At 38.6% G+C, this 24371-nt stretch overlaps 3 protein-coding genes across 9 annotated transcripts in view; 2 read left to right on the top strand and 1 right to left on the bottom strand.

Annotated features, from left to right (window-relative positions):
* The window catches only part of LOC116522913 (AP-2 complex subunit alpha-1), a 47965-nt gene extending 37023 nt beyond the window's left edge, over positions 1 to 10942 (top strand). Inside the window, exons 20-24 of one of the 3 annotated variants that reach the window (XR_004257011.1) lie at positions 1446 to 1515; positions 1957 to 2091; positions 2324 to 3240; positions 6814 to 7005; positions 10915 to 10942. Coding sequence is in view for 2 of the 3 variants with exons in the window: in XM_032238015.1 (XP_032093906.1) it covers positions 1446 to 1515; positions 1957 to 2091; positions 2324 to 2401 (283 nt within the window). In the remaining variant the exon portion in view is untranslated. Of the gene's footprint in view, positions 1 to 1445; positions 1516 to 1752; positions 1849 to 1956; positions 2092 to 2323; positions 3524 to 6813; positions 7006 to 10914 lie in introns of those variants that run through there. The other 2 variants (XM_032238016.1, XM_032238015.1) reach the window with 2 other exon arrangements.
* On the bottom strand, positions 6920 to 13773 carry FUZ (fuzzy planar cell polarity protein). Its single transcript, XM_032238023.1, has 11 exons — positions 13419 to 13773; positions 12455 to 12576; positions 10936 to 11020; positions 10497 to 10565; positions 9989 to 10093; positions 9345 to 9542; positions 9166 to 9261; positions 8597 to 8703; positions 8358 to 8428; positions 8117 to 8218; positions 6920 to 7144 (listed from the first exon to the last, which is right to left on the bottom strand). The coding sequence occupies exons 1-11, from the start codon at positions 13518 to 13520 to the stop codon at positions 6939 to 6941; spliced, it is 1263 nt and encodes a 420-aa protein (XP_032093914.1). The 5' UTR covers positions 13521 to 13773; the 3' UTR covers positions 6920 to 6938.
* A 93-nt stretch (positions 13774 to 13866) lies between these two features.
* The window catches only part of MED25 (mediator complex subunit 25), a 28006-nt gene continuing 17501 nt past the window's right edge, over positions 13867 to 24371 (top strand). For 3 of the 5 annotated variants that reach the window (XM_032238017.1, XM_032238018.1, XM_032238022.1), the window contains exons 1-6: positions 13959 to 14306; positions 14898 to 15043; positions 19025 to 19070; positions 20515 to 20639; positions 21818 to 21916; positions 23176 to 23296. In XM_032238017.1, coding sequence (XP_032093908.1) covers positions 14292 to 14306; positions 14898 to 15043; positions 19025 to 19070; positions 20515 to 20639; positions 21818 to 21916; positions 23176 to 23296 — 552 coding nt within the window. In that variant the 5' untranslated portion in view covers positions 13959 to 14291. The other 2 variants (XM_032238020.1, XM_032238021.1) reach the window with 2 other exon arrangements.

Here is a 24371-nt window from a genome sequence, read left to right on the forward strand (position 1 = left end):
GGCTGCGTTCTGCACTAGCTGAAGTCGCCGGATGCTCTTCAAGGGCAGCCCCATGTAGAGCACATTGCAGTATTCCAGCCTAGAGATCACTAGGGCCCGAGTGACTGTTGTGAGCGCCTCCCGATTCAGGTAGGGTCGCAACTGGCGCACCAGGCGAACCTGGGCGAATGCCCCCCTGGTCACAGCCGTTAGGTGGTGGTCAAATGACAGCTGCGAATCCAGGAGGACTCCCAAGTTGCGAACCCTCTCTGAGGGGTATACAATTTGACCCCCCAGCCTGAGTGATGGTATACTAGTCAGATCTTTGGGAGGGAAACACAACAGCCACTCGGTCTTTTCTGGGTTGAGCACAAGCTTGTTAGCCCTCATCCAGCCCATAACGGCCTCAAGACCCCGGCTCATCACATCTACCGCTTCATTGAGTTGGCACGGGGCGGACAGATACAATTGAGTATCTGATCATAATGGAGTTTGGCCATTATGATCGCAAGTGGTAATGGCCATTAAGCTAGATGATCTTGCTTAACAAACCTTGTTCTTTCTGATGTGGCAGTTAAATAAATGGAGCAAGAGGTACTTTGTGACTAGACAAGGCCCTGAGAGGCCTAGTGCAGGCCCAAGCCTGCCTGTCTTGGCCTTCCCCATCCCGAGATACCCAGTGCCCTGTTTCTCACCCTGGAAACTCCCACAATCTTGCTTTCTCTTCCCCCCCCCCCCAATTCGGTCCCCACAGACCTTTTTCCCCTAATCAGGTTGCCACAGGCCTCCCCCCCATCTCCCAGATATTAGGTCAGCCAGCCATGTGGTGTGATTCCAGAAGCAGCTGCCATTTCTTGAGCAACTAGAATTCAATGCAGTCTTTTAGAAAATGGAGGACACTTCTGGAATTGCGCTATGTAACTATTCATATTACAGCGCTCCAGAAGTTCCTGAAATCTTCAAAAGGCAGGTGTGTGATGGGTGACAGGTGCTAGGGAGGTAGCCCTATCCCTACTGGGACTGGGGTGGGGTGAAGCCTGTGGGGACCTGGCCTGGAGATAGGTGGGGGGGGGGAGTGTTGCAGCACCCCCATAGTCAGTTGTAAAGGCAAATGACTGCAGGAGAGCTGCAACAACTGTAATTTCAGAAACGGTCATAAGTAGCTTTTGGAGGATCCACCATAACTTTAAAAGGTCACTAAGCAACCCATCATTAAGCAAGGACTTGATGTGAGAAAAAAAGAGAATGAGATGGGTTTGTTTCTTGAAGGGGTGGAGATATTTAGAATTCTTCAACTAAATAATCAGTAAATAAGAATACGCATGAATGTGGCAAAGTTCTGCCTTTTTTAAAAAAAAATTAAATGGTTCCACCATCGCCATATATGACTGAGGTGCAGAAAGCATGTAACAGGATAGATGTCTAAAAAATAGGACCTGAATTACTGATCAGATCCTCTTCTGCAGGCCACAACAGGAAGCTCAGAAAATCTTCAAGGCAAACCACCCCATGGATTCAGAAGTGACAAAAGCAAAAGTAAGTTCTTTTGAATGCTATGAAAGACTTGCAAGCTTTTATTTATTTCAGGGCAATTAATTCAGTTAATTTAATTTCAGATCAGTATTAATTTGCTCAGATGAGTAAAGATTAAAGCTTTGGATATTGTGATTGTTCAGGGCAATTATGGAAGACATTTTTTTCAATTGTTTAGTATTAGTTTGGGAATATTAGTGTATTATATTTAGGACTGTTGATTTTTCCATTGATCACCAGATATTTTTTTCTTATGAAAATTGGCATAACATCAAGCTAGAAGAGGCAGCCATTGTATAAATGTCTGTGTTGCAGACTTCTGAAACAGTTTTGCAGGTATATCTTTCTCCCATTATTAGCTTTCTAAGGTGGGTGTAATTTGCAGTGAGACTCTCTATTGCAATTATATAGTTCCAATTAAGTTCCAGTCTATTCCTCCAACAGCTGTTAGGTTTTGGCAGTGCACTCCTGGAGAAGGTGGATCCAAACCCTGATAACTACGTAGGAGCTGGGATCATCCAGACAAAAGCACTGCAGGTTGGATGCTTGCTGCGACTGGAACCCAATGCTCAGGCACAGGTGAGAGCTCCCGAGACCTCTGGGACTGAAGGCGTGAATTCAGGCATACAACTTGGCACTGAAATAAAAGCATAAAAATTGGGAAACAGAGACTTCTGGGAGTTCTAAGGAACTGATGGGAACTATATGAAGAGATGCAGCTGAAAGCTTACCAAAGTACCAAACTGATTGTGGACAACTGAAAGGACATGTTGTTTAAGCTCTAACCAACTTTTTTTTATCCTTCCTACAGATGTACCGGCTGACCCTTCGTACCAGTAAGGAGTCTGTTTCAAAGCACCTTTGTGAGCTGCTTTCCCAGCAGTTCTGAGGCATCTACCACACCATAGGAAGGGGAGGCCATTCCTGCACACTAGATGCCTCTGTACATCTCATCCCAACACTCTCCAAACCAGGGGCCTCCAGAAAGACTGTACTGCTCCCTGCCTGTTGTTGTGATAACCTCTGTGTTTTCATTGCCTAGCCCGGGCCAGCATCAAGAGGGATAAATGAGTGGGGAGCAAAAGTATGGAGCCTTGGTTGGACAAAATCAAATTGGGTTAGGGGAGGGATGATGGGTATTGATGCAGGGCATTCTTTCAGCAGTAACCATCCCCTTGGGCAAAAGGGCAATTTTTGGAAGAAAGCTAGCTTTCGTCCCATGCTGTAAACTGGTTCATCTCATTTTGGGATGAGGCTGAAATCTGTGGTTTTAATTCTTCACCCATTACCACTACTTTTATATGATTTAAGCTGGCATTTTAGTTTTGTTTACAATATGTACCTTTATTTTCTCACCCACGGACTTTCCCCTTTCTGCTGTGGAAAGGGATAGCTTCTCTGGCTCCCCTTGAGCTGGCTGGGGGGAAGGAATAGGATTGTGTGGGCCTATGGGGAGGAGGGGGTATTCTTGTAGGCAGTCGTTTTGTGTTTCTTTGCCTTGTGTGTTTTCCCCATGGATGGGGATGTAAATTCTCCTTTTCCTTTGCTATGATCATTCCAGTGTTACAGTTACGTGTATTTGTGGGAACATAATTTTGACAGCATCCTGCCTCTTTCTTCAGCTCTAGAAGGAAACTACATGAAGATGAGAGGAAAAGAGACAGTTTATTTCCTCTTCTGCCTCCCCTCACCATCTTTTCAATTCCCAGGAAGAAGTGCCTCAAGCAGGTACAAAAGTTTGGGAGATGGACTCCAGAATGCTGCCCTCCGTGCATTTTGGAAAAGAGGGGAAGGGTTCAGATCATGCTAGTTTGGGGTTGTCCCAGCTTCCCATGCTGGCCCGGGCTCCATGTTACTCTGCTGTGTAGGTGTTAACTAGCGCATCTTAGTTTATCTGGGTTTTGAATGCCTGTATCTATCTCCATGTGACTCTAATAAAACCGTGAGAGTGGGGGAGAGCCAGAATCAAGCCAGGCTGGGTCACCCCCACACCGCTGACTGATTTGTTGAATACTGCTCTTTATATGTGGACAGGGTAGAAATGGATAGAGAACAGTCCCATACCATACACAATGTTTTCACACTGTGCCTGGCCTTAGCATTTGCAATACAATGTTCAGCTAAGTTGTATCAAACTAGTTACATGTAAGCTTGAGCCTCGTCAGGATTGCTTTTTCCATATAGTGGAAAGCATGAAAGCTCTCTCTTCCTTTATGCAAATGTGTATGCAGAAGAAAATAATGTTTTCCTTATTTGATGGGGTCCTCATTTGTTTAGTGACCATTGAAACTTACAATGACACTAAGTGGTACTCATGACTGGTCTTTAATTTACAATGCCCTGCAGTCATGCTTTTGCCATTTGCAACATTTTTTGCCAGATTTCTACAAGCAACGTCAATAGGGAGCTAGCAGATGGTAATCACATAACACCCTCACTTCATGACGGCATGAACTTTACTTAACAATGACAACTAGAATTTTGCCAGAATTTTTGTTACTAAGCAGTGCAGTCATGTTGCCCTACTTTGCCATTGTTATTGCCTACAAATGTACTCCAGTCCCAGTTAGTGTTGTGAGGACTACTGGCAGTAGTGGAGGATGGCATCTTGAAAGGTCTGTGCTTTTCCCAGTCCCACCAGTAGATACAGTTTTAAAAAGTGTGACAATTAAGAAAGTGGAAAACACTCTAATCATTCCAGTTACGTTCCTCCTAGGTGTAGAAAGCAGTCTTTGCAAAATCCCACTTTCTCATTGCTTTGCCCTTTGAGATCTCCAAAAGCTAAGCCCAACATAAACAGTGTGTTTCTGTGAGCAAAGTCTTTGGAGAAAAAAAAAATACCTACTCCTTACTATGATGACTCTCTTCCCCCCTCCCAGTCCTATACACTTCAGTGTCAAAGACTGAAGCAAATGAGAGTCTCTCCTCTGCATCTGGCCTGCTGGCTTGGTTAGCTTAACTCCTTCAAAACTCATGAGAATATTTTGAATTGAATTGAATTGAATTGAATTGATTTTATTTGTAGGCCGCCCTTTTCCCTGAGGGGACTCAGGGCGGCTCACAGAAACCAGGGAGAGGGGAATACAATACAATACAATACTAAGACAACAACACATAATAAAAGTAATGCGCAACATGCATACAACATTCGGGCGGGGTAATGGTCCTTATCCCCAGGCCTGACGGGCGAGCCAGTTCTTCAAGGCTGTGCGGAAGGCCTGGACGGTGGAGAGGGTGCGAATCTCTACGGGGAGCTCGTTCCAAAGGGTCGGGGCCGCTACTGAGAAGGCCCTCCTCCTTGTGGTTGCCAGCCGACATTGGCTGGCCGATGGGATGCGGAGGAGGCCTAACCTATGAGATCTTATAGGCCGTAGGGAGGTATATAGATCAAAACTGCCTTGTTCAATATACTTTTTATTATACAGTAAAAATAAACCTTGTATATGATCAAGGCTCTTTGCATGTTCTAAAGAAAAAATAACAGAAACAAATGCATAGTGTATGAACAGCTGGCTATAAATAAGGAGGATAGTAAATTTCTGTAAACATACCGTATTTTTCGGAGTATAAGACGCACCAAGGTTTTCAAGAGGCAAATTTTAAAAAAAGTAGGTAGGTAGATAGAGGGATAGAGAGGGAGAGAAAGAGAGAGAAATACAGTAGGTAGATAGAGAGTGTGTGTAGGTAGGTAGGTAAAGGGATAGAGAAATAGAAAGAGAGAGAGAGAAATACAGTAGATAGGTAGGGAGAGAGAGAGAAAGAGTAGGAAAGTTGGTAGGTAGAGGGATAGAGAGAAAGAAAGAAATACAGTAGGTAGGGAGGGAGAGAGAGTAGGTAGATGTTTCCAGGTGTATTTATCCATTGCTGGAGAAGGAAATCTCTGATAATCTGCAGCATCTGACTTTGTTTCTGCTGGCACAGCACTTGATCAATCTAATTCTCACCAATCAGTTAAAGAGCTTTCCAAAGGGGGGGGGGGAGTTTTTGCACTCTGCAAACCTCCCAAAAAGAGCCTGTTTTTCGTGAAAAGAGGCCAGTTTTTTTTAAAAGGCATGAATAACACCTTGCAGAGTGCTCCTGGAAGGGGGGGGGGAAATGAGCAAAAAACAGCCCATTTTTCATGAAAACGGGCCCACTTTTTGTAAAAAAAAATGCATGTGGAGGCTTATAGAGTGCTGCTGGGGGCTGGGGAGGCATAAAACGGGCCATTTTTTGCTCATTTCTGCCCTCCCAAGCCCTCATGAGCTCTCTGAAAGCCTCCATAAGGGTATGCACGGCCAGTTTGGTGAAGGGGGGGCTTCAGGAGGCAAAAAATGCTGTATTTGATGTATAAGACGCACCCAGATTTTCAGCCTCTTTTTTGAGGAAAAAAGCTGCGTCTTACACTCCAAGAAATACAGTAACTCTCTTCCCTCTCCTGCACTGATTCATACACAGAGTTGCCTTCTATTTATAGGTGAATACATGAGGTAGTTCATGCAGTGGTTAGAATGCAGTGTTGCAGGCTAATTCTGCTGACTGCTAACAGTTTGATCCTGATCAGCTCAAAATTGATTCAGCCTTCTAACCTTCCGAGGTCGGTAAAATGAGAACCCAAATTGTTGGGGGCAATATGCTAACTCTGTAAACCGCTTAGAGAGGGCTGTAAAGCACTATGAAGTGATATATAAATCTAAATGCTATTGAAATGAAATGTATTTAAAAGGAAAACTTAATTCAGTAGTTGTGTCACAGTGCAGCTTCCTTACCTATTTATTTATATCCCACTTTTATTGTTTTTATAAATAATGCAAGATGGTGAATTTATATAATATTTTCTCTTTCTCTTTTCCTCATAACAACCCTGTGAGGTGGGTTAGGTTGAGAGAGTGTAGCTGATCCAAGGTCACCCAGCTGGCTTTCATGCTTAAGGCAAGACTAGAATTTGCAGTCTCCTGGTTTCTAGTCTGGTGCCTTAACCACTGGATCAAACTGGTTCTCAAGATTAATTGCTGTATTCTACATAATTACATCATGGTTAGGGCTAAGACTGGCCCAAGCACCTTTCTTAGTGTATAATATATAATAAGTTATAGGAGACAACATTATGTTAGTGCATAATGTTCATTAAATTATGGGAGACAAAATTCTTACCAATGTTAAACACCTGGAGAATAGAGACCAAAGACTAGTCATCACCTACAGCTGTATTAGCTGTATTGCCTCCTACTTACATAAGAGGGTAGAATTGAATTGCATTGAATTATTCACTTTCTCCTGTTTCTGAAAGTATTTCCATAAATTCAAAATCCTTCTCTGCAGCCTAAATCATCATTTGCACAAAGAAAAGTTCATTACAACATTTGAATGAAAATATGTCATTCTAACCATACTGAGAGGCTCTAGCTCGCCAGTCCAAATTTCATCATCGAGTTCAACAAGATAAATCAAAAGGCCGAATCTTCAGCTGTGAGAGCCTGTAGCGTGCAGGTTGCTAAGGATCGTAAAGCAAAGGTAGGTACATCTGACTTCAAGATTAAGAAGAGCTGGTGCTGCCTCCCATGGATAACATAGGCTTTGTGTGTAGTATAGACCATATAACAGTGCTGAGGACAATGGGTAAAACCAGCATGAAAGTCCTCCTGCAGAGGGACTGGGAGAAAATAAATATTAATGTATTCATTTATTTATATCCAGCCTATATAACTTTTACAAATAATTCAAGACAGTAAACATATCCAACATATTTTCCTCCTCCTATTTTCCCCACAGTACTGAGATCTTTGATTATGTTCTACAGGAACCTCTCAGGTTTGGTATAAATGCTCCAAAGAAATGCAACAAAAAGATCAACTCTGGGATGTACTACTAGATACTAAAGAATGTTGCTATTTACTCTAAAAAGTATTTAAACTTTCAACTATTTTAGGTTTTTTTCTCCAAATTTTTATTTTTTATATTCCTTATACATATCACTGGTGAATGGTGTAGTATCTGGCTATCATACACTTCAGAACAGATAAACATAATTTTATTACTCCTAAATCTTACATTACATTTCCATTATTTCATATTATTTATACATGCCTTTTGTTATCACACTTCATTTCTAAACCTTCTTTCTGTCCTTTTGTATATCTTAACATATTAATATATAATTACTATCATTCCCCTCTATTTTCTATCCCTATTTTAACTTTTTTCCTCCATATCGTTATAATATTCAAAGATGTGTTTTTCACCTATTTTGTTATTCATGTTTCCTTAATTAAATCAGAATTTCATCCTTCATTCTTCCATTATTCAATATCTCCGTATACAGTTTTAGTACCAATCACAATCATTTATACATTTGAAGTATTTCTATTCAGTTTCTTTCCAATTCTTCAAGCCATATAATTTTACTATTAATAAACATATTTATATTAATAAACTATTTTAGTTTTATTAAATAATATATATGGCCACAAAATTTGTCATGTGCAGTACAAGCAGAAATTGGGAAATATCTTAGTGCCTATTGATTCTTTTAGTCACATAGGACTTCTTCCAATATTTATGACCAGTCAGACGTTTAAAAGCTCAGTATGCAAATATTTTTCTCAACAGAAAGATGGGAATATACCTGCGTGTTCTTCTTGCTTCTCACAAGGAAAGTATAAGGAAGTAACTAAAGCATAGAAAGAACGGAGGGCACAAAGCCGATTCTTCATGGACATTTCAGATGCTATATGAAGGAAATCAGGATATTTTAATAGGCTATCCTTTTATATACCATACATTGTCAGCTTTATGATTTTCATAATATTAAAATAGAAGGGATTGCTAATTTGTTCTCCCCCAGTACAAGAATGTATGAGTTATACCTTCAGTTGAAGCCCCATGAGGTTGCACCGTAAAGAGGCTTTTCCTTTGGTCTTGATTAATTAGCAGTAACCTGTAAAAGATGAGCCCATGGTTTATATCTTGGGAAATAATGGTAAAAGTACTGCCCCTGAATGCCTCAGGAGACTTTAAAAAGAGGACAGAATGTGGTTTAACAAACACTGAGTCCATATCCTAAATGAAATTAGTTTCTTAGACCACCCAGAAATTTGAAACTCACCCCAGGATACCAGGAGAAAGGACAATGCCAGGTGGTAGGCATCTGGCAGGGCCTCTGGCAGTTGCCTTCAGCAGATCCAGCAGTGGTTGCCAAAATTGATTAACTAGCTGTGGAAAGAAAGAAAAGCTCCAACAGACATTTGGCCCCAACTTCAAAGATCAACAGGTGTCTTTCTATTTATATGCCCCTTAGGCAACCCCAGCACGCTGAAATCATACCACTGAAAGTCAACAACAAATGACCACTATTGTTAATTTTAAAGGGTATGAGTGAGAGTAAAAGCTACCAAGAAATAAACTGCTCCCATTCCAATCCTTAAAATCTCCAAAGTCAAGAGAAAAATATTATCACACCTTTCACCCAGAAATTTGGGGGGCTGCATTATGGCTATTAATCTGAAGTAGCTGCACACTACTGACTTCAAGCATGCCTCCTCTATTAAACCCAGCATGTAAATCAGCAATGGCCAACAAATAAAATAATAAATTTAAGAAGGGTGCTTTAAGAAGGGTGAAAAACTGCTCTTCTAGATAAAGAGATCAGACACATTTGAAAGACAGCACACACACCTCATCAGTCAGGCACTGTAAGGAGGGATTAGGCCCACAAAGCAATACTATTTCTATATCAGGCACAAGCTGAAAGGTCAGGAAACGGTGCGGAACCTATTGGAACAAAGGGACAGGAAAAAATTTGAAATATGGACTTACATATCCTCACTTCCTCTTCAAATTTTTAACCTGCTCACCGTGGGACTGCCTTGGGGAAGGTAAACAGGCAGATCGCGGGAAGTATGTGGAGGAAGGGAACGTACAAGCCACACCAGCAGCATGGCTTCTGTGGCTGCAAGTTGCCACCACTGTTCAGTTGCACATAAGATACGACTGCCCACAAGTAAGCAACCAAACCGGGATTCTGCTGCAGAGGCGAAGGCTTCTAGGCATTCCTGGAGCAGGAAAGAACAAGACAGCACTAAGATTTGTTTCCAATTCTCCAAATTACCCTTAACTCTCAATTTGTAACTTTCATTATTATGAGATGTAAAACACGATAAGATGCAACTAATAATTTTAGAGTGGGCACTATCAACAGTTCCTTTACTTCCACTTAAATCTTTTTGGGATTGAACAGCTAATCCCAAATCCACTAAACTTGTTGCTTTGGCAAGGAAGCAACAACAGATGTAAAACGTATGTTCATGCCTGAACTAAAGCATCAGATTTGAAATACTCGACATGTCTTAAATTAATTTAAAGTAAGTGTTTTGATGGAGAAATTGTTCATAAATCTATTTTTCCAGGTATTTTTCCATCAGCTTTCAAAATCCCAGACTGAAAGACTGAATGTGTTGAGACATACTGAAGGAGGGAAGAGAAAATTAGATGGTCTCACCTGCAGAATTGCTCTGGAGGGCATCACAGCACATTCCACACACTGGGTCAGATCAGCAGAGCTATTGCCCGGTTCCAGGAAACTGTCAATCAGTTTAAAACACGACTAGAGAATAGTGCAAGAAATAATTAAATGGCAAAGGATTAAAATATTCCAAACGTTCAGTTTATTAGGCAGTGAAATGAACAGTAAGAATTACCACTAATTCACTTCTTCTATTGCTAGAATTTCTTGATATAATACAGGCCTGCAGAAGACATAACTGCCTCAAGCCAAAGGCAGGTGGTTTCAAGGGCAAAGAGTAGGCTAAAATGTTCCTCTATATAAGATTAGATATAAAAGCCTCTCAACTGACCAAAGAGTCTGTTATAGAAAAAAAGGAAACATTTCCTAAAAATGAATCCCAAGTAAAAATTCCTCTGCAGCCCACATTCTTGCCTTCCATTTTCATATGATATACACCTACTCCTCTCTCCACATTTCTAGTGACAGTTGGGTCAGACATTACCTTTAGATCTTTTTTGAGACGTTCAATGTTGCGAACATTTGTTAGTTCCTCCAAGCCCAGTACTAGTACCTGTATTAAAATACATCATGCCATTCAGATGCAGAAACAAGCCCTTGGGGAATTGGGTGAGTTTAGGAGAACAAGAGCATAGAAAGAACGATATTTTCATACTTATCCTAAATACTACTACAAACGTTTCCTGTAAAAATAAACTGGCTGATCTTCTATATTACTAGAAAAAAAACTTCCAGGTACATCACCATTTAATTCCCCATGATGAGAAAAATCTGGCTTGTATAGGCTCATGATTTGTAACCATGTGCACACATACAGTATATATGAACATATAAAATAACTTTTACTTGAAATTATTTTTTTTGCCCAATGGACTAGGTTTATCTTCCAATTTCCTTTACAGAGGTCATTTTTGATCACTCACCATGGCATTGAAAACATTCTCAAGAAGTCTTCCAAGACTGAAGTCACTGGCATCTTCTTCTGAGGACAACACAATGAGGGTGATACTGGGAACAACAAACAAGAGAAATTGATGAGTGCAAAATATTTACAGCAGATAGACAGAAAAATATATTTCCCATATTTTGCAAGTTTTCAAATTATGTAGAAGAAATCCAATATTTCATCAAAGTTTACTGGAACTTGAAAATCATTAAGAATATATAAGATAGCTGCAAGAGATTGATAATTTCTCTGAATACCCCCAACTCAGCTGGAATGTTCACATTCAGTAAAAACTACTTTGTGAAGTACGAAAGAGAATTTTGTTAGAAATTGTCTTATATTTCCTTCTACTCCCTGGCTGTGTTTATAACAACTCTGTAAATAGGAATTTGTACCTCAAGTTGTTTTTTTCTTCCTTCATTCCAACTTTTCCCATTTTTATACTGTGTATTTAAGAGCTCTGGAAATCTAGAAACATATTTACTTGAAAAGATGAATAAAAACTTGATGTGTCCCAATCTGCTATGTTAATCTGAAATAGTTGAAAGAATTTTTCTACATATAAAATACATTTTGAAGATTAATAGAACTGGAGAATGAAATAAGGTTCCCAGTTTTGTTTTCAGCTCTTTTCATTCTAGCCATTCTAGTTTAGAACAGAAGTCTAAAAGAAAGACAGCATAAATAATGTATCTTGAAATGGCAAGAATAAAGAACAAATTTCTTAAACCTAGCCTAACTACTCCTCCTAAACTGAAATAATTGCACTTCAGTGAAACATATTGTACCTCCCTGAACCTAAACAAGTATGAGGAATGAAAAAAAAACCTTTCTCTAGACTGTCTTACCATGCATTAAAAGTTATAATAACATCAATATATGTCAGAATGTCTGCTTCAATAAGAAGGCCCAATGTTGTATCATGAACGAATGGGATATCCAATAAAGAAAATAAAACTGAATTGTGGGTATTTGTATATCAATGTTTTGATTTAACATTATTCAAGACAGAAGTAGTTATGTAATATGCAGCATTCCAGAAAATGATTATTGAGTAACATTAGGATCATGTGTTGTTATTCCACATAATTCAATAGGCATTAACAGCCTATTGAACAGCCGCATATTTAATTCCATATCACACAATTTTCTGCTTTAAGAACTTGAACTGGCATGGAGAGGTCTAGAACACTTTATACTAAGAGAAACTCAGGAATCCAGAGACAATGAAAAATAATTAATTTGTATTGGATAAAGATATTTAGCATCTTGATTATCAGCAGAAGGTTTAGATATCAGTGTTGCAATTACAGAAGCACTGAAGCACTGAAGTTTTCAATATTCTAAAATTACTGATGCTAAGGACATACACAAACCTGACAGTTCTTTTAATTCTTGTAAAAATTAACCTATATGCATTAATGCCTACGGAAGAAACTGACCACCTGCTAGCAACATGGCATCTTGTGGGCATACATATTCCTGATTCTACATACCTATTATGAAACACTTTCCACATCACGTGAGTATTCTCTGTACGGGCTGCTATCAGCTGGACATCTAAATTGGAACCAAACATATGAACCCCATTCAGGGAGCCAATTACAGAAAAGGGTAACTGGGAAAGAGGAGATAAACATTAGTGTACTATTCATATAAGAACATATGAAAATACATTAGACAGTCAGACAATTGAATTATCTATTTAAATTGAAAACAGTTTTCCAAAATATTTAGCACCGTTTTTCTCACTTTTCTTAACATAACTTTTAGCAAAACGGATTAAGGCAGAGCAGTTGCTAAACCAGATATATCATTTTTCCCACCCTCATAACAACCTAGATAACTAGCAATTTTAATTCTTTTATCATGCTAAACTTTAAAAACTTTAATTTTAAAGAATCAAAGGAAGTGTTTTAGCACTATACTATACTGTTCCCAACTAAACTATGCAACGTTAGATTGTTGGATTAAGGTCAATCATTATCTTCTCCCAACATGCAGCCTTTTAGCAAGCATATATTTTCAATAAAAGAAAATATATGTAGCGCAGAGTTGGAATGACGGAAGTACTTGTTGCTTTTTGAGTTTAGTAGTTTATTATCTAACTAGATAACATCATCAGTGCTGGTGAGTGTGGGGTTTGCTCCCCATTTATATACAGTAACGTGCCCTGCCAATGTTGGTGGGGGTATGTTTTTTTTTCTTTGATAGTTCTTTGATTAGAATATTGTTTTCTGCTTGATTGTTTGCCTGATGTTGATATGTGCCTATCTTGAGTGTTGGCTGCTGGAGAACATGGGGCAAACTCCAAATTCATCACTACTGATGATACTTAGTTGGGTAACTGTAAGCAAACAACCCTGTTCAAAAGGCACCGAGACTCCACAGTACAAGTATTTCTTAAAACAAAGTGATTCGCTATAAATTGGAATGAAAAGCAGGATGGACGCCTCTCACCTGCTGCTTTGTAGACCCTCCTCTGCTCCTACAGTATAAGGGCACGCCACTACTGGCGGTAAGGCACAACAAGGTCACGGAATTCTCCGCCTCCTCCCACATTTTGAGCCAGGCAGCCTTTTTCCACACTGAAATGGCAGCGGGAGCAACTCTACCGAGGCTCTAGCAAGACTCCGCTGTTTCTATTCCTTTTGTCTATTATTCCGCACATTTTCACTCTCGGGATTCATTGGCGCCATATTGAGTAACCCACGATATGCCGGGATGTAAGCAGAGGCGATGCTATGGTAACAAGTGCGATCATGCATGATTGGTTCTTTTCTTCTTTGGCCCTTCCCACCTGTGTCTGTGATTCGTTCACTCTTTACGGGGAGGAAGGGAGTGAGTAAAAGAATTCTTAATTATCAAAATAGAATGAAAGCTAAATTGATGACTGTTTCCTGTGCGCATGCGTGCCTAAGCGGACCTGAAGGGAAGCATTTCCTGCGGCTGTAAAAGAAGAGAACTCTAGAAGCCGGATGTCTCTTTCGGGTACGGAGATGGGGAAGTGCAGATGGGAGGGGGAGAGAATTCAAAGTGGGAGAGGCATTTATTGAAGTGTGGAGGGGAGAGTGAAAGAAATTCCGAGTGCGAGGCACAAATAACCTTCCTGCTTCTCCTCCATCGTCTCATTTGAGCAAAGCCAAAACAACACCCTTCCCATTTCTCCTTCGTGGCTTTGGTTTTACTAAATTAAGCTTTGAGAGTAAAATCAGAACAAGCAAAGCCTAAGCTGTCGCGGAAGCAATATTTGTTTTTCATTTTCTTAATTTTCGGAACGCATAACAACTAAAGGGCGTGGCAACTAGCTGCTGGCTTTCAGAATGGCTCTTGATGGGAGTAGTAAAGGTGAAGAATAAGAAGGGGTTGCCTTTATCCTTTCTTGGAGGCTTCCTATAAGTATCTGTTAACTGCTCTGGGAATTAAATATTGGTCTAAATCAACTTTTCCCAGAACCTCTACAGAGTGAGGGATACTGGAACTCATGTGTTGGAGTTCTGGCTGGAAATTAGACAACATTAGGTATGGAGAATGTTGTTTTACAGATCTTTCTGAAGTATAATTCTCACTCATGCCTCATAATCTTAGGTTCAGAAGGCTAGTTCTTCTGGTAATTATAGTAAAACAAGGTCTAGAGATAAAGCTTTGGGTTGCAGGAATCTTTTATTTTGAACTAATGAGGGATGTACTGCCCATTATAGTCCATTTTGTCTCTTCCGTATGCTTTCATTCCACTTTTCATTTATTAGTCTTCTACTATTCTTGTTCTTTCACTTGTCTAATGTAAATAGTTTTCTTATCCAGAAATAATTCACTTATGTTGCACAGCATTTAGTCCTCTTTTAATACTGAATAAACACTAAGAAGTCATTTATTTCAACTGGCTTTTGTCTTTAATATTTTGTTTTACTACTCTTCTATGTTTTCATCTGATGGTAGCTGAAGGAGATGGTGGTACCAATGCTGGACATGCCTGCTCAACCTATCGGGATGGTTGCTGATGTTGTATTCGTTATTGAAGGCACTGCCAATCTTGGGCCTTACTTTGAATCTTTGCGCAAGCATTATCTTCTCCCTGCAATTGAGTGAGTATTCATAGTCTCAGGATACCTTTTGCTTCCCTTGATTTGTCAGTGGAGGCTGTAGGTAGAAAACAATGCTAGTAATATGTGATTGGCTGTTATTGTGTTTTGTATATACAACTTATATTCTGACTTTAGTAAGCCTATGTGTCATGATTTGTAGAAACTCTTCTGATGAGATATATATGATGCATTTCTGTGTTGGAGTATGTTGGAGTAAAGTTGGTAGTAAAACAGAGGACCTATTTTTTTCCTAGATGAAAAAAGGAACTTCAGTCATATAGAAAGAATAAACTTCTAGATTCCAAATTAGATTCACAACATTTAAATTAAATAAAACAATATGTGCAGTGTCAAAATAATCAGTACCATAGCCAAGTGAGGAAGTCTTCTCATGTAGCAGATACTGAGCTTTCCAGCTATATGCCGTGCAAACAGTTCTACGCCTGTAACCTAATCTGAGCCAAGTATCTTGTTATCAGTGTTAAAGTCTCTCCAATCAACTCCTGTAAAACTGGGACAGTGTAATATTATCTTATATGCCTCAAATAAGAATTTTTTTTCAGGTAGCACTAAGAGTTTTTACAATTTAGTCTCAACTTTATCAAACTGGCAGATGATAAAATGTATTAAATAACTCAGCCAGAATACCATTTATGCACTTCAATTATTTCAATGTAACCTGAGCAGGATAATAGCAAAAAATCAGGTATTGGGTTTTATCTATAAAGCCCTGCATGATATAGAGCCATGATGGCGAACCTATGGCACGCGTGCCATAGGTGGCACGCAAAGCCATTTGTCAGGGCAAGTGAGGCATTGCCCAGTCAGCTGGCCAACGTGCATGCGTGCGCTGGCCAGCTGACTTCGGCCTTCTTTGAGGCCATTTTTCACCCTCCGGAGGCTTCCCTGAAGCCTCCAAAGCTCAAAAAACCGGCCCTATGGGCAAGTTCAGGAACAGGCTTCCAGGTTCCCCGTAGTTCCATTTTTCACCCTCCGGAGGCTTCAGGGAAGCTCTTGAAGCCTCTGGAGGGCATCAGGGAGGGGGAGCAGGAGAGGCTGTTTTCACCCTCCCCAGGCTCCTAGAAAGCCTCTGGAGCCTGGGGAAGGGGGAAAAAAACACGGCAAAAGTGGAGTGGTGGTGTCACTGATTGCGCACATGCGCTGGGGAGGGGCCATGCCCATAGCATTATGGGTGTGGCACGCTGGCACACGACCCCCCTGTGCTCCCCCTGCTTTTGGCACGGCAGCCAAAAAAGGTTTGCCATCACTGATATAGAGCCAGATTATTGAGGGATTGCCTAGCTCCCCAAAGATCTGCTTAGGGGCGCTCTCTGGGTTGCTTCAATTAAGCAGTGACCTCTCAAGACCCCATGAGAGTGCCTTTTATGTAGCAGTGTCTGTCCACTGAAACAGAAATTTGGACCATCCCCTTGAGATCCAAATGGTCCCCATAGCTGTTTAGAAGAGGTGTGAAGACCTGGATCTTCATTCACCCAGACCTTTGGTGAGGGAAAGTAAGACCATATGCTTGTGATGTCTTCCTTCAAGGCTGGCTCCAGAGAGGATGAGCTCATTCCTGGCACATTAGGAACTGGGTTAATTAATGATTCTGAACTGTTGGCTAAAAGAGATTTACGGAGCGCTTTGACGGGGGATAGTTCACAGGCTAGTGAAGAGGAGGAGGAGCTGCCTTCTGTGTTGGATCCCCAACAGCACGCAAGGCAGAGAAAAGAGCAAAGGAGATCTGCCAGATTACTCAGGAGAAGGCCCCACCCATCTTGATGAGCTGCACGAGAAAGCTATTTATCACGGCAGACAAAGGGAGACGTTGCTAGGAACAATGTGTTTTGTTTATAGCTGTGTGTGTGTTTGTGCTTCCTGCTTGACTTTATGCCTTGGAGAGACTAATCTTCTGTCAAATGAGTTCTCCTAGATGTACTTTCAGTTTTGTTTGGTGTCTCTAAGTTTATTTGGTGGACTTTCTTGTCGGAGCAACTTTCTATTATTGTATGGACTATTGGCCATTGCCTTGTAGACTAATCTTGATCTGCTTGTGGCTGCAGTTATTTGGGACACTTCTGATGCAGGGTGAAGGGGACTGCTGGGTAACATTAATAAACTCTCTAAAACACACAAGTGTGTGTGAGTATGTGGGGCAGCACAATGCTTCATTATGCTTGCTTCCTTTTAGCTTTTATGTTTTATTGATTTTTTTATTATTGTGATCTGCCCAGAATCGTTGAGAGTTGACCAGTAGTATAGGTCAGCGATGGCAAATGTTTTGGCCTAGTCATGTCAAAAATTCAGAAAATGTCTACTTTGACCCTGCTGCAGGTTAACTCTTATATACCACCCTATAGCAGAGAGGCTTTTCTGCACCTTCTGTCCAGATTATCTGTTCTCCTTCAGATCCTACGCTCCAGAACCTCTGAAAATTGCACAAGAGGGCTCTTGCAGGCCATATGGAGCCATAGAAAAATCACATGAGAATGCTTGCATGGTTTTCAATTGCCTAAGAGACTGCCCAAGAATAAAGCCCTCTTGTGTGACTTCCAGAGAGTCCAGAGGCCTGGCATGTCACCAAAAATTGCTTGGTGTCTCACCAGTGACAGGCATTTTATCAGTTTGTCATTACTGCTACAGTTACATAAAAATGTGAAATCACAGCTGCCAGTTCTTTAGCTGGTATTGGCCTTCATAGACATCAGGTTCTCAAGAATTTAGATTGTAATGTATTGGCATATCTGTCTGCATAGCCAAACAAGCCTTTTTTAATTGACAGATGGAAAATTTGTCAATATGCAGATTTTTTGTGCAAATTTTTTGGTAAGGCACATATTATGCCAATAACCACTGAGACAACCACAGTCAATCTTATGCCATAATCTTTCAGTTGTGATTTTCAGAACTTAGTATTTTTGATCTTCAGTTGTTTTTCTTCTACTGTTGCCTGGTATTGCCACATTGATTAAGTCAATACTTTCTTCTTTCTAATTACAGTTTAATTTTGTGTCATGAGCCAAGAGTTTATCAGTTGTATTTAGAAATAACAATTTAACCAGTTCATTTTCTACTACTTTCTTAATTCTATGTTCCCACCAATTTCTCATTATTGGTGGGAACATAGGCTGATGGCTGATGGTAATTTTTACAAATGGTCCAGTGAATCATTTTTGCTACTGTGTCATTTTGTTTATATTCAGTTTGTGCAATCTTCTTGCATAGGTTGAGTATGATTTACCGTTTCTTCTGCCTGTTCACACAAAGTGCAGTTTGAATCATTTGACAAATTTTCAATTCTGGCTTTGATTGCATTAATTCATATAACTTGCTCTTAATCAGCTAGAATCAAACCTTCCATTTCTTTTTTTTTTAATCTTCCAGTTATAAGCCATTGCCAAGTTTATCTGTTTTCCCCTTGATCTTTTGTAGAAAGTGATCATATAATGTTTTTCCTTGCAAAATTCTGTACTTTTTCATTACATAATTTTGATATTCATATTTTGTTTCCTGCATATTCAGTTTCAATTTTAATATGTATCAATGCCTGTTCTTGGTTGTCTTTTCTAATCAGCTAATTCATGCTTTTCTTCTTCAATATTTTGTTTGACTTGAAGGAAACCTCTGCCTCCATTTCCATAAATTTATTCCCGCAATGTATTGTATCACAGGTTTAGTCCAAGTATTAATCGCTTTGATGATGTTTTCACAATTCAATTTTGTCTTTAGCAGTTTTCTCACTCTGGATATATTCTTTACTAAACTTACTTTTAAGTGCCCCATGTTTGATATTATCTAATTATAAAATGTCCAGAAATCTGATGGCTTCTGGTAATTTAGACATTTGGTATTTCAATTCCATTACCGTTTGCGATTTTACCATGATTTATTATTATCATCATTGAATTTCTGGTGCCATATTTATTTAGGATAACTTTTCTCTCCTTTTGTTTTCTAAGGATTTCTTCTTTTCATTTTCAGGTACTTTAATGGTGGTCCTCCAGCTGAAACAGACTTTGGAGGAGATGTGAGTGTGAAAATATTTTTGAGATTCTAAATTGAATAAATAGGGAGCTGAAAAGTACTGTCTGCTAAGCAGGGAAGTGGGCTTGAAAAGCCTTTTTCAATTCTATGAAATGAATATTCCCCAGAAAAATAAATAGGGGGAAACAAAGGTCTGAGAATAGCCAGTGCCATTTTGGTATACAATAGGCCTCTGCAACTATACATTCATTCTCCAAAAAGTATATGAGAATTGAAACATAGTAACTTAGATGTATTTGTATATTCACATTCTAATGCGGTCTTTTGAATGCAGTGTAAACCATGTCGCGGCACTCATAAAAAAGGTCACCACCTCATAGGACCTGTTTTTATAACCATTTTTGCAGTATTTGTTAACTGAATGCCATTGCTGAAAAGTGAATCCACAATTGTAAAGTAAAGCCATTATTTGCTATCGGCCATTTTTTCAGAAAATCAGAAACAAATGCCAGGTTTGGGTAAAAATATTATTAAACCTGATCACATGATCACAGGACCCTGCAAACAGAAGGAAAATAATTTATTATTTCCTGTTATTGGGAGGTGCTGAAGAGAGAGATGAAATATTCTTTGTTTGGATATGGGAAATTCACTGAGAGTAGTCATTTTTTAAATGGTGGAGGTGATGTTGCTTAGCCTTTTTTAAAAAGTTTCTGACTAAAAATAGTGTAGGATTTGGAAGTTTTCTGAGGTGCTGAGATGATTCAGATCTTGACCTAGACATATATGTTTGCAAGAATTCTCTTATATTTTTCATATATGTCTGTTGCAGAAGGAGATAAAAGGTAGAAAGGGAATTTTTCAGTATATATTACATCTTTGAATAAAATACTAATAGTTTATGTCATAGTGAAGTCATTTTGAATAAAGTAATTCCCACTTGTATAACTGAATAATAAGGAATACTAAGATCATAATTCTTAGATTATCAGAATTATAAGATCCAGAGTATATTGAACTGCATCCTTACAAATTTACACCATATTCTCAAGTATTGTGGTTTTCGTGTTGATGCCAGTCAGTTGACAACCTAGACTGGAGCTACTGTTTATGAGAAAATTGTATATTATATAGATAGAAGATGATATATTCTTCTTGGTTATAGGAAGGACAGCCGTATAGGAAGGTATAGCCTTGCCATACTTGCTAATGTCATAGTTGCTTAAATTTCTGTTTCAATCATAACAACCAACTTTCTCTTTTATGAAGTCAAAATATCAGCACCCAATGTGGGTGAAATTTGAGTCTTGCACATCTCAAGAGCAGCAGATTATATGTATACTGTAAAAGAAGCCAAAATCCTTAATTAGTAATAGTAGTTTAAACTAGGAAGAGTGTTCATGTTCATGTGAATCAGAAATATTGTTGAAAATATCTCTGTCCAGAAGCCACTCTATATCCAACCTATTTTCCAACCTATTCTACAGTATGGTGGTACCCAATACAGTCTGGTGGTGTTCAATACAGTAGACTGCGCTCCTGAATCATATGTACAGTGCCATGCGCCAACAAGCAGTGCGTATGAATTTGTCACATGGCTGGACAGCATTCAGTGAGTATAAGACTGTGTTAATGCTGTTTCTTCTTTAGAATACATTTGTCTGAGTGTAATTTTAAATGTGGCATCTTACTGAGATGAGAAAAATAATCTTGGAAAGCTAGTAGAACAAATGTTTAGTCAGTGTTGTGCCATAAGATTATTTTCTTCTGCTTGTGACATGTTTTAGCCTATAATCTGTTATGGGTAATATATTTGGCTAGATAACTGAACACAATTAATTTAGAAATTTATGTAGATTCCCAGTTTAGGAAAAACTGGAAAGAAAGATTAAAAAAAACCAAAATACCTAAAGTTGAATCATAGCAATTGGATCAGAAGCGAAGACCCCTGGGTTCCCATAAAAATGTGTGTTATAAGGCAAGTGGTAAAATTTACCATTGTACCATCTATGAAGACTAAAACATATCTAAGTGGTCCCTGCAGTATTTTTGAAATTTAGATCTCATAATTACCAGCCATGGAAGTTCAACTCCAGCTCATTTGGGAGACTCAAGTTAAAGGATGTTGGGTAGTTTGATGCTGGAATTCAAATATAATAAGTATTATATAAAGTTTTAAGTTTAAATTCAGACATCTCAGATTAAAAGGTTTTTAGTTGCAGACCAAGAGTAAAAAATGGTGTCTAAAGCCTTTGCAGCTCATTGTTTTGAAATAAATTGAAGTAAACTAGATGGCTCAAGAAAGCTAAGGCACAAGGCTAGAAATTGAGAGACCATAAATTCTAGCTCCCATTTTAGACTTTAACTAGGTGCCCTTGGACCAAGGAGGCAATGGCAAACCACCTCTGAAAAACCTTGTCAAGAAAACTCCAGGAACTAGTCCAGGCAGCTACCTGGACTCAAAACTGATTCAAGCAGATGCACAGACACAAAACTGGATCAGCTGTTGAATCAAATATAGCAGCTTTGTTTATGCTGCCAGAGCATAAAAATAGTTTTGTTCAGATTATTGTAATTCAGTTTACATACACAAAGGAAGAATTAAACTTGTGGACTCATGCCTGAAAAACAAACCAGGATATAAAATCATTCATCATGATTTTCTGATTTGGATGTAACTATACTTTTAGATAGCCTTTTGGTTGTTTGTTTATTACACTAAGAACTGAGCTAAATTGAATAAGGCTTTGGTCTTCAGCACCAGTTTTCGTATCCTTGTTGTCTTTGCAGGTTTGTGGGTGGTGGTGGTGAGAGCTGCAGCCTCATCTCAGAAGGTCTCAGTACTGCCCTACAACTTTTTGATGACTTCAAGAAGATGAGAGAGCAAATGTAAGTGATCCTGAGGGGTGGGGGTAGGTGGTGATGGAACAAAGGGCAGAAAATGTACAAGTACATTCAGTGAATGTGCTTGAGAGCACCCATCTGTTTTTAATATTAGCACAAATGGCCATGACTCATGTTGGGGTTGATTTTGTGGCTGTAATTTTTATGCAACTGGAATTGTTCTACACTACCAGGAATTAGATTAAATAAAATGATTTTTTAATTGTATCTTTTAGATACATTTACTTCAGTAAATCATGCAGTGTCTAGAATGAGAGGTTATGGCATAAGAATTGTGCTTCTGCCTCTGCTGTAATTTTCCTCATGCAAATTTGTTTTCTTTTAAAGTAATGCTACATGCTTTCTTCAAAGAGCTTATAGTTTCAGGGGTCAATTCATGAAAATAGGAGCCTTAATATATGTAATATTTGATCTGTTTACAATTTTAGGGCGGTGAAGAAGTAAAGTAGATTGATAAAACAGTTGACACAGCTCTTGAAACAATTGCGATATAGGAAATCTGTGATCCAGTATATTAGCACTTAAAAAAAATTAAAGCAGCTTATTACCAGTTTGATCAGAGGCATGTGGAAAGGAATATTACATTTTCCACACCATTTTATGTGCTTAAGTGCCGCCCTGCTAAAACTGCTGTGAACTATGAAGCAGGAAAATCCAAATAGCGTGGAGTTTAAAACCACCCAGTATGCAGATAAATTCCATTTCATTCATAATCATACTAAAGAAATATTATGCTTGGTTTGTTAAATCTCTCACTCAGGTGTGGTATTTCTTGAGACAAGATAGTCCCATCCAGAAACATTAAAATAAAGGGCAAATTTGTAACATTGTTGCCTGTGTAGCTTACTTTCTGCAGGTAATCCTAGATTTACAACCATTTGTTTGAGAGTTACAGTGACCACTGACAAAAGTGGTTATTAATTGGTTCTCGCACTGGTGTCTGTTATGACTCCTCATTATCATGTGATCAAAATTGGCAACCAGTATGTAATTATGACAGTTGCAGATTCCTAGTCATGTGATCTCCATTTGCAATCTTTCCAGCTGGCTTCTGATGAGCGAAGTTAACAGGGGAAGCCAAATATCAGACATGACCCACTTAATAACTCTTGCTTAGCAAAGAAAATTCTGTTCCCGATTGTGTTTGTAAGTGAGGGAGTACTTATAATAATGCACTGTGTACTGAATGTGTAATTCCCCAATTTTCATTCATTGTGTCCTTTTTTGCGCTCTCTCCCAAACAGAGGTCCCACACATAAAGTCTGCATCCTCATATGCAACTCACCCCCCTACCTGCTTCCAGCTGTGGAGAGTACCACATATTCAGGCTATACAACAGAAAATCTGGTTCAAAAGATTGGTGAGGTGAGTAAAAAATATTCAGTAGCCATTACTCGTTTTATTTGGGTAAGATATGTTAATGCTGCCAACCATTCCTCCATCTTAGTGGTCCCCAAACCTTTGCGCACCAGGGACCAGTTCCATGCAGAGAGGCTTTTCCATGGACCGGGGGGTGGGTTTGGTTTTTTATATATATAATTTTTTTATTTTCAAACAAACATAAACATGCAAAACCTCTTCAACTACATGCAGTGTGTCGATTGGTTATAAAATCTTTCTCCATCCTTTCCATAGTCATCACTTGAGCTTTATCAAAAATCACTTATTGTCAATCAAATATCTTTGTATACATTATTATTGTACTTCATTTGTTTAAACATCACTATTGTTTCACCATTTTAAACAAAGTATTCTAAATATGTATCTTTTTATATTATAATGATTCATTATATCATCTTCAATATATCTAATAATGAAGAATTTTTTTGTATCCTATTCTAAATCATTCTATTATTTTAGCATTAACAACATTCTCTAATAATTTTCAATTCCGTGTTTTTTCCATTATTAGTATCATCATTCTAATGTACATTTATACAAATTATTGTAATTGTTAAACTTCAATTAACCATAGCTATTATTACATCCTTTTTATGTGAGGCATATTAAATTTGAAGTAAATGATGTAATGCATTCCATAACATCATCCTGAAATTATCCAATGATATTACATCTTTCTATTCTATATAGAATTATTTATCTTTTATAAAAAGACTTTTCAACATTATCTCCATTATCATCACTTACAGTTTATATAAAATTTCATATTATCAATCTAGTATATATAAATGCTTTATTATCATTATTAATCATTTATTTGACTATAGCTATTATTACTTTATCTTATACATAATACAAAGTTTAACTATATTTAACTAAATTTTATTGTGACATTTCATTTCATCATCCTATATCCTTCCAGAAATAGTGCAGTCCAATATCTCTTGCCATTTGTAGAATCTGTATTCTAAGTGTTTTCTTGTTAAGTCTTATGTGGACTTCTCTTGACAACTTGTTTTTCATTGGATATCTTATAAGA

This window comes from Thamnophis elegans, chromosome Z, assembly GCF_009769535.1.
Source record: "Thamnophis elegans isolate rThaEle1 chromosome Z, rThaEle1.pri, whole genome shotgun sequence".
Taxonomy (NCBI): Eukaryota; Metazoa; Chordata; class Lepidosauria; order Squamata; family Colubridae; genus Thamnophis; species Thamnophis elegans.